At 36.3% G+C, this 10521-nt stretch overlaps 1 protein-coding gene across 1 annotated transcript; it reads left to right on the top strand.

Annotated features, from left to right (window-relative positions):
* Nucleotides 1–5746: 5746 nt before the first annotated feature.
* On the top strand, nucleotides 5747–8924 carry LOC148941160 (uncharacterized). Its single transcript, XM_089104596.1, has 3 exons — nucleotides 5747–5789; nucleotides 7015–8060; nucleotides 8136–8924. Exons 1-3 carry the CDS (start codon nucleotides 5747–5749, stop codon nucleotides 8922–8924), a joined length of 1878 nt encoding a protein of 625 aa, XP_088960722.1.
* The last annotated feature ends 1597 nt before the right edge of the window (nucleotides 8925–10521 follow it).

Genomic DNA, 10521 nt, shown 5'->3' with positions numbered 1-10521 from the left:
TTTACATAATTAGCCTCTAAGCTACTAATTAAAATAGAATATATTAAATAAAGCCAAGAATTTATTCATTTATTTTTATACGATTGTTTATGTCATTTAGTTTTATCTATTTTAAGACGTAGAAAGCGTAGACCTTGTCGAGAGTAAAACTGAGGATGTAGTCAGTAAGGATGCTTCAATTGTTCCAGGGAGGAGTTCTCTGCCCATAATGACGCTGAACGGAAATTCATCTTCATTTTCACATTTCAGCCTCTCGGCTGAGCCCTTAACTGGCCTCGAGCTGTCTTTTGTAAGTTTATTTATTTCTGTTTTTCAAGCTTCTATACGTTATACTGCACTCTTTACGTTTTATACAATCATTTTTTTTTGGGGGGGGGGACTTAAAGACAAGATAAGTCTATTAGTTCTCGCTAACAGAAATATGAAAAAGAAGCAGAGCAAATAAATGGAAAAGAAAGAAATAGAAAAACTCACAAGGGAAGATTCAGCACAACAAATAGTTGTTACAATACTAAGTTCTGACATTGTGGCAATGTCAAAGTCACAAAAAGTATACGTCATAACAAATAGTTGTGACAATGTGACAAATAGTTATCACAACAAATAGAATATGAAACAAGTAGTAGAAATTGTCCAGATTCCTTTTGAAAACTTCCTAATCTTGTGCAATCTCAGCAGGTAGCGGTTAGAAACCAAACATCTTTCTAAAATGAAATTTCTGGTACTATAAGAGGTAATCTAACGGGAAAATAAGAATATTTAGAAACAGCTAACAGGTGTCCGCGTCTGCTGCATATATGTGCAGGCTGATCAGTAGTTTGTAAAAACAATAATTTGAATTAACGCTCTTTAGGGTGGGGGGGTCCACTAAAATCGGGTCTTCTGGACCCGGATTTGTGCTCTATAGGTTCTAAAATCAGGCATGTAGTTTGCTCATTTCGGGACTTAAAGCAAGCAAATTGTTTTATAGTAGCTTGTTAGTTATGGATCCATACGAAATTCAATCAATTGCAATTCAATTCTTACAATTTTTAAACTCCCAAAGGGTAGGGCAAATTTTCTTCCTGTATTTTTCCTTGGTTAGAGTAACGACTAATACTTTTGACAGTAAAGACTTTTTTTTCTTTTATGGCTTTATGTTTTTAGCACTTGGGATAAGGGGGATGGGGGCTACCGTTCTCTAGCACAACGGTTATAATGATTAATAATTCCATCAGTGCGCTATCATGTTATCTACTTTTCTTGATCTATTTTCCAGATCACTGAAATTAGCAATCAGTATACCTGATTTTAGATATCTTTAAAATTCTTAATTATCGAAATTAACAAAATACTACCCCGACATTAGATTCACAAAGGGCCATCCCGGGTAACGAAGCGCTGACTTTAGTTATACTGTTTGGTTTGTTAAACATGAAACAGAACTTAATTTTCTTCTTTTTTTATGTTGATTTACTTCGAGGAGCAAAGAAGTCCTCGAAGTAAATTTTCAAATTTTGACTTTAAGCTAATAATATGCATTCACTTTTGAATAATAATATAAAATAGGTGACTGAGGAAAAGAAGAATGATAAAATTTTGTCATTTTTAGACTATTGAAAGAAGAGTGGGGGGGGCAGTTATTCTAATGAAAATATGATTGTCTTTCGTTTGATTTCAATTTGCAAATGCCATCTCATGGAAATATAAAAATGCATGGAAATGAGGAAACATTTGTAGAAAATAGCAAATATTTGGGCCTAGACCACGCTTCACCATTTTCAGTGTGAGACAAAGAGGTTTGAAAAAAGGAGAAAAACCTTGAAACAATGATAAACTGAAAGCAAAACAACCTTGAAAAAATGTCATAGTAAACAAGATAAAAGAGCCTCCTTCGCCCTACCCATGGGGCTATAGTAGAAGTGGGGACTGGCCCGCAAAAGACAAACTGCAAAAAAAAAAATCCAGCCAAACCGTCTACTATTACGACAACTACTAACAACTCATTGCAGCATCACTCACTGCACTCGCTGCAGCTAGTCATTCTACTACTACAACAACTACTAACAAATCACTTGGGTCAACACAGCTACTCACGTTCCTCCTCCATCCTGATCTAATCAAACCCTCCCTCGTTACACCCTCCCAAGAAGTTCTAATGAACCTCTAAGATCTAAGTGAAACCTGTTTCAGGGTTTTTAAGAATTCGATGTTCGATTTTATTCTTGAATTTCATTCAACTTGTTCTTCTACCTTCTTTAAAGCAAAAAAAAAATGTTAGGAAGGCTGTTTTTTTTACCAGGAATTCCCGAAATAATTTCATTTGTTGAATAGGAAATGGGAAGGGACTCAGATTCAACAAAGTACAAAATAATATTAAAATAATTCAAACTTAATGAAAGCTGTTGTAAATTTGGCCTCAGAAATTTTATCCCAATTTTATCCCTTTTATCCCAATTAAGTGAAATCCCCCAGGAATATACTTTTGTCTATTTTCAAAGCCTCCCTAAAAGACCCTCAGGAGCCATATTTGATAACTGGCTAAAAATATGTCTTCCTTTATGGATTTATGTTGTTTTTTCTGTGATCTAGCCAATGTGGTCTTAGAACTGATTAGGGTAACAGCGGAGTTTGTGTCCTCTTCTGGACTAATAACAAATATAAACCAGTAAGCCTTTTCCCCTGGTTACGACCATGTCCAATGGTCTTATTTATATGGATAGTAAGTTTCTTTGTTTATTTATTTATTGATAGCTTATAATGATATATTCTTTCAGAATGGCTCTTATTTTTATGATGAATCTTAGCAAAATACTATTTGACTAAGACCCCGTCCGTTATGTAAATATTCTGCTAAGGAAAGAAAGAAGAGGAGTGAGGACTATTGACAAATTCCATCTGTGATTTTGCTGCCAGCAAAAGAAGAATCGTATATTTTTTTTTCTGGAGTATTTTAGTAATCTAATGTAAAATTGGTCAATTGAAAAAGGATAATATTACACAAAACTGTGTTTTTAGAAAATTTCATGCTATTGTATTCCATGTATATTATTTTAAAACAACCTGAGCTTTCCTTAAAATTAATTTGTTAAATAGGAACTGTTTTGACAAGCATACAAAGCTTTTGACTAGACTTTCATCATAAATGACAACTATTAATACTCGTGGAATAATGTAAGCAAAATTTTAAATCAAGAAACAAAGGAGTGGGAAGTAAAAAAAATTAAAACCTCAATTTTATAATCAAGTTTATACAAAAGGATAATTTTCGTAGGGGTTCATAAACCAGGTGCACCTCTTAAAACAGTCTTTACAATCAAGCCCCCACTAATCAAACTTAAAGTTACAAGAACATCACAATAAAAATATATTTAGCCCCTTGGACCTAGTTAAAGTCTATCCCTACCCCAAAACCGTGATTTTCTAAGATTTTTCTTTGAGTTGTTTTCAAAATTAAGCAGTTTTTAAGGTTTCTGTTGCAACTTGAGACTAGGAAAATAAATAACGAAAACTAATTAGTTACATCTGACAATCCTTTTCGTTTCTAAAATTTAGAACACCAGGACAACTACATTTTCAAAGATAAACTATACATTCTTAAGCTGTTTAGTGCTTTCATTTATTTTTAGGTTTCTTTTTACTGATTTTCCCCCACATTTCTTTTATTTATTTTTTTTAATCTGGCGCTTGCTAGCACCAATAACTGCATACAAATGCTTTTTTCACTAAAAAGTATATTTTCAATTTTTTTTTCAAATTTTTAAGGATATACATAGTTGTTTAAATTTCTAATTAACTAATTCAAACTATCAAATTTATTTTTAGGGTCTTCGGTACTTTAATAAGTTAAATACAATTTTTCTCTTACTACTGTTAAGCACACAAAAGTCTTACATTGAAAAGTTTACTGAGTGGAACTTTCTCCTATGAAACTGAAAAAGATGTTCTACAGCTGAATCAGCTAACGCAAAGAACTATTCTGTTGTAAATTTCTCCCAAGGTCTGGTTAAAGAAAATTAAGAGAATAAAATCTAAAGAGATATAATAAATCTATTGTCTTCCCAAGACCAGACCATAATTTACACTTTGCTGAATTTTTTTCAGTAAAGAAATCTATTGTCTATAAAATAAAATAAAATTATCTACCAAGCGTGAAACTATCACAAATCACCATTGATAAATAAATGAAACCCAAAATGAAAAGAAATTACAATAATTAACCGAATCTAACTCAAAACAAGCAGAAATTAATATAAGTTGGGCGCAAAACCCCTATGCCTTCCCAAGGCCAGAACAAAATTTGTACTTTACTGAAAAAATACAAATGAATGTGCATTGTCAGTTTAATATACATATACTGATATTTAGTAATCAAACTGTTAATATTATTTGATTTATTAAACTTATAAAAGTAAAAAATATATATTTTTTCAGTAAAGTGCAAATTTTGTTCTGGCCTTATTCTTGTTCTGTCCAATACCCAAAAAACTGTATTCCGGATTTATTTTCGAAATTTTGAATTTTTTTTTGAAGAAAAATCGGGATTTTATTTCTTAGCTGGAAGCAGCCCTGCTTATACCATCATTTTCATTGACGTTTTCCAGAATCCATTTTTTAAAGCAGGAGCAGAAGATGGCTGGATGAGAATTGGTCATTTTATTTAAGAAAAATAGTAATTTGCACTTTACTGAAAAAAATATAAATGTTTTTACTTTTATAATTTTAATAAATCAAATAATCTTAACATTTTGAATACTAAATATCAGTATATGTATTTTAAACTGACAATGCACATTCATTTGTATTTTTTCAGTAAAGTGCAAGTTATGTTCTGGCTAGAAAAATCGGCTACCCGTGGTGCGCCACCGGTCAGAAATTGGCGACAAGCCGCCAAAAGAATTTCGGGGTGCCTGGGGGCACGCTGCTGCCGATACTAAATCACACATTCGCCGCCGTCATGTCGGTGTGGCGCGGCTTCGGGGACTAGCCAGAACATAATTTGCCCTTTACTGAAAAAAACATAAATGTTTTTACTTTTATAACTTTAATAAATCAAATAATCTTAACATTTTGAATACTAAATATCAGTATATGTATATCGAACTGACAATGCACATTCATTTGTATTTTTTCCAGTAAAGTGCAAATTATGTTCTGATCTTGGGAAGCCATAAGGGCTTTGAGCCCAACGTATGTTAATTTCTGCTCGTTTTCAATGTGTCTTGATTATTTATTGTACTTTCTGTTCGTTTTGAGTTTCATGTATTTATTGATGCTGATTTGTGGTAGTTTCACGCTTTGTAGATTATCTGATTTTATTTTTACTCCTTTTTTGTTTAATGGAGCTCTTTACTTTTCTTTGAAAAACTTATTTTGTGGAAATTTTATTTAATTAATTCTTGTAAAGGCCCATACAACGCACCAGTATCCAAAAAACTGTATTCCGGGATTTTTTAAAAACACAAATCGGGATTTTATTTTTGACCTGGTAGTAACTCTGTTTATACCATCATTATCATTAAGTTTCCAGAAGCCATAGCCACAGAGGCTACAGCCAACCAGTGCTTCCACTATGTCGGATTTTTCCGACATTGTCGGATTTTCGGCCCTCTTGTTAAGGTGAGGAAAGTTAAGGTGAGACTTTTTTTCAATGCCAGTATAAGATTAGAAAGTCTATTGCCAACATAGTAGCCTACAGGAGAGCTAGGCCACCATGGTTTAGTGACACCATGGGCTTCACAAGTTCAGAATGTTTTAATGTCTCAAAATGGCCAGCTTAAAAGAAGAATGCAAGCTGGGTGTGGGTCTAGGTATGTAGATCGGTAAAAGACTGGTAATTATGGCACTCTTCTTGAAGTCAAGTTTAATTCTAACAGAGAAATTACCCAGAATTTGTCCAGAACTGATCTGCGAAGCACACTTGAACCATCGTAGCTATCCTGAGCAGCACTATGGCCACTCAGGACAGAATAAATAGATTCTGCACCAAGCAGGATATCCTACATGTAGCCTACATGTACCCTGCATGGGCTGCGTGTGTCTGAAACCGGGGTATGGAAGGAGAAAAAAAGAGTTTCTCTGAGCAGTTGGCTATAGCTAACCAGTCAGGAACTCTACTATTTTGCGATCATCACCCAGCCCTGGCAACTTCCTCTCGTGGAGAGAATCTGTCTCTTGTCAGTAATGCCCAAAGTGAAATTATTCTCAAGCACAGCTAACTTCCACTTAGGAGAAAAATTGGTAGATATTCTCCTGAGTGGAAATTAGCTGTCTCGGGACTCTATCTCGTTTTGGGCATTCACTAAGTAGTAGCATATCCACTTATCAGGCACAGTTGGCTCTATTGCGCGATAGTCTCAAAAGAGTAGAGTTCCTGACTGGCTATAACTAGGGTATCCTACAAGGAAGGTTTAAAATGTCAAGAGGGTTTCAATTTCCTTTAAGGCTACTCTGATTATCGTACAGTAGATTTACACAGGCTTTTTCAGGTTGGTGTAGCCTGTGTCATAGATTAGTTTTGTTTTAATATATCAAAAAGTGGCATAGACTATATAATTCACATTCGTGTTTTCTTTTCTTTTTTTTACTATTGAGATCAAGAAAGCTATAATTACTCAGTCAAACTGTATTGAAAACAACAAACCTATCATCTACGAGATTAATTCAATATCATCTACACAATTATTCAATGTGCTTCACAGGTTCATCTTTTGCTAATATCTTTGTTAAAATTACATTCTGATTTAAGAAGAGCAGCTTTCAACAGTTAAGAGACAGTGAATTTCTTTGTTTTTGAAGTAAAGCATACTTTATAGATCCTTTGCTGTAATACACTTATTACATTTTACTTATCAAGTCTGCTTGCAGGAAGTACCATCATGTCGGACAGCTCATCATCTTCTGAAACTGACATTGAATATCTTAGTGGGGAATAAAGGCGGAAAAGAAAGGGAGAAGAAAAAAGATCCTTCCCAAGAAATAAGGCTCAGAGGAAAAAAGCCAAATTCAACTGGCTGAATGTCCCTGAATTTAAAGGGTGGCTTGCAAAGGACAAGTCTTCGGAAGAAAAGGCTTTCTGTTCGCACTGCAGTCAGTCCTTGTGTTGTGGTAAATCCGAACTCCGAAAACTTGAAAAGAGTGCGAAGCACAGTGAAAGTGTAAGGAAATTAGAGGCTTCAAGAAAGCTCACTACAAGGATTGATCATGTCCTTGCCACAGACAAAAACGAAGAAGAAAGCCTAAACGCCAAGGTGGCTGCTTTCATTGTAGAAAACAATCTGCCTTTATCATTTATAGAAACTCTTGTACTTTTTCTGAAAAGTTTGCCACACAAGGCTGTTGTTGAAAAAATTAGGCTGGGCAAGCGAAATGTGATCAGACAGGCATTAGGACCGCACTACAATGAAGTTCTGTGTGATCAGTTGAGATTGACGCCTTTTTCTATCATTATTGATGAAACAACTGATGTGGCAGTAAAAAAACAACTTGCAATTGCAGTTTTGTTCTGCAATAAGGATTTCAAAGTAGAAGTCGACCTTCTAGATATGGTTGAGTTTTCCGACGGGAAGGGGGGAACTATTTTCAATCTGCTATGCAAAGTCCTTGAAGATAAAAAGATACCTACAGAGAACTGGGCTGGGTTCTGTGCAGACACTTCCAATACTGTGTTTGGGTGTGAGAACTCCGTTGTCAGCAGAATCAAAGAAAAATTCCCATCTGTGATGTGTGTCAAGCGCAGCAGCCATTCTATTGATTTGGTGGCTTCTCATGCTTTCAAACAAAAGCAACTGGAAGATCTATGTCGGACTGTATACAATCACTTCAACATGAGTGCCAAAAGGTGCTCTGAGTTTGAACTACATCAGCTATTTACTGACATCCCAGTCCTGAATGTGCTTGCCCCAGGTCAGACAGGCTGGCTATCACTTCGGATGTGCGTTCAGCGACTATTGCAGAATTGGGATGCACTTTGTAGCTACTTTCAGTTAGTAGTAGCTGAAGATCCCGCTCACGCAAACGACAGGGCATGGCAAGCCCTAAAGAATCCACTGCTTCGGATTCAGCTTGAGTTCCAGCTCTATGTACTAGAGCTGTTTACAGATTTTAATTTTCTTTTCCAAAGTGAAAAACCGCTGTTCCATAAAATAAAATTATAGGTGGAGATACTCTTGAGAAAACTGGCCATGAATTTCATGAGGAACAGCTATGTCAGATCAACCTCGCCTTTGAATCTTAACCCCGATAACACGACTGAATACCTTGCAGTGGAAGATGTGTGCTTGGGAGTTGCAGCTCAAGAGACTCTTCAGACTTTGCAATCAGACCCGAGTACAAAAGCAGATAGACGTGAAGTGAAAGTCATCTATGAATGTGCTCTGAAGTTGTATGTAAAGGCGGTAAAGCAAATCAAGCAACGATTTTCATTTGAAGATGAACTGTTTACATTGTGTGAAATACTTGACCCTGGGAAAGATTTGGATATCGGTGATGTCACTCTTCTCCAAAAGATCCTTCTGCGGTATAAGGCACCATCGTGGGATGCACGACAAATTATAGAAGAATGGCGGAGTCTACTGATCTTTGATCTTCCAGATGTGACAGACGTCTGTGATTTCTGGCTGCATATGGCTTCTTTGAAGACGCCAAATGGTACGCAGAGATTCCCCAACATAGTGGGGGTTGTGCAGTATCTTTTGACCTTGCCTTTTTCGAACGCAGTTGTAGAGCGGTTCTTTCCTACGTTGAAAGACGTGAAAACAGATCATAGGAATTCGCTCAAAAGTGTGACCCTTACCTTTATCATGCAGGCCAAGTCTGACATGAAAAGAAAAAAACATGTATCCCGCGACTTAGAGGTCGATGTTCCCCTCAAAAACGACTCAAGTGTGTTAGAGCAAACGCGACGGCAGACGAGAGCGTTCAGTCTAGTGGATTTGCAGCTTTAGTTTAAGTTAGGTGCAGATGAAAGACGTAAGAGGGTAAGGAGCATAAGTGAATGTTTAAGCTGTAAGTATCTCTCCTAAAAGAAAACAAAAATCGAAAACCCTGTTTGCATTACTTTTCCACTATTTCGGATGTCTCGTACACAGCGAAAATCGCCGGGCTGATCTTGAGAGCGGAAAAGAGATACATTTTCTTATGTTTCTACAATCAGGTTTACATCGCCCGTTTGGGCATAATCCTATGGACTTGTGCAATCTACAAGGCAGAAGCTACAGCGTTTTTTTTTTTGTTTTTTTTTTCTTTTGAATATGTGAAACTATTGCCAAAGACTGTCATACTTGTTCAAGTTAATAGTCTGGTTTGTGACACAAGTTTTCTTATAAATGAATACTCATGAAGAGCTAAGAATTTTTGAAATCATAACTGCGTTCGTTACCCTCGTAGAGAGCTTGTACTAGACTGGACCATTAGGCCCATAAGGTATAAGCCTGTCTAAGACGTGGCCAAGATCACTGCACAGCAGCCCAAGCAGAAGTAGAAGTTGCTCTCGGCCATTTGATCCGATGGAAAAAAGGCAAAACAGAAGGTAAAATAGTATGGAAACAAAATAAAGAGGCTTTTTTACGCCCAGAAGAGGGATTTTGGTTCACAATTTCGGTTTTTCGTCGAAATTCCGAATTTGTTGCAACTTCTAATTCTTCTTGAAGCGGTTGACAGCGTTTTGAAAACATAGCGTCTTGACTAATGGTCCACGGCGTCTGAACCGCAAATAGCTGCGTCATCAGCGCAAGGAATTTTTAGTGCGGCTGCGTGCTAAAAGAAGGGCCAAAAGTATAAAAGCGGGAGTAGCGGGACCGGATCGAGGAACTCAAAGGTGACTCACTGCATCCTTTTCAGCCTAACACAACAGCAAGCTGAAATTGCCAAAATCATTTGCAGAAGAAGACGTTTGAGAAACCATTTTGAGCCGTTCTGAAAGTCTATAATAGTGTAGAAAATGAGAAGCTTCATTCTTGTAGTCGGACTTTAATCAGATTTTTCGGTTCGAGTCGGACATTTTTCGGATTTCGGACAACCACGGTGTCGTAAAAATAGTCGGATTTTCAGTGGTCGGGTGTCGGAATTTTCAAGATTTTCAAAAAGACGGAACAGAAATCTAGTAGGAACAAACAGTGTTTCCACTTCTCCCGATTTTTCGGGAGATCTACCGAATTTCTAATCAATCTCCAAACAAAAAAAGAAGATATCGAATCTCCAGAAAATCTCCAAAAAACTTAATCCCCGCAACATTTTACTGTTTGGTAATTCTTTTCTACTTTTTTTTTACCTGTCCGTTGCCTTTGGTCTTTTAGGGACTATTCCTAACGTCCCAGGCAATTGAGGCACTGCGACTTGAATTTATTGGCATAGGTATGAAAATTGCCCATTATCCATTCCACAGTGGTTGCATTGGTTTTCTGTTTTTGATCATTTAAACACCTTCAAGGTTTCTAATTAACTAATTATTTTCAATTCTTAAAATAATCACAGTTTTTGGCTTGCACCAAGAAAATGGGAACTAGCACTATTTGGGTCCAGCTGATTCATTAGGTTCAAAAG

This window comes from Artemia sp. Qi Xiang Cuo, chromosome 18 (assembly GCF_049724085.1).
Source record: "Artemia sp. Qi Xiang Cuo chromosome 18, ASM4972408v1, whole genome shotgun sequence".
In the NCBI taxonomy this organism is placed as follows: Eukaryota; Metazoa; Arthropoda; class Branchiopoda; order Anostraca; family Artemiidae; genus Artemia; species Artemia sp. Qi Xiang Cuo.
Note: the sequence above shows the minus strand (reverse complement) of the source record. Positions and strands in the feature narration are given on the sequence as shown.

Bases quoted from the DNA above. Each gene is read 5' to 3' on its own strand.
- LOC148941160 (XM_089104596.1), top strand. From the start codon at position 5,747: ATGGCCAGCTTAAAAGAAGAATGCAAGCTGGGTGTGGGTCTAG. The intron at 5,790-7,014 runs GTATGTAGATCG...CTGAATTTAAAG, and splicing joins CAAGCTGGGTGTGGGTCTAG to GGTGGCTTGCAAAGGACAAG. The intron at 8,061-8,135 runs GTACTAGAGCTG...ATAAAATTATAG, and splicing joins AGCTTGAGTTCCAGCTCTAT to GTGGAGATACTCTTGAGAAA.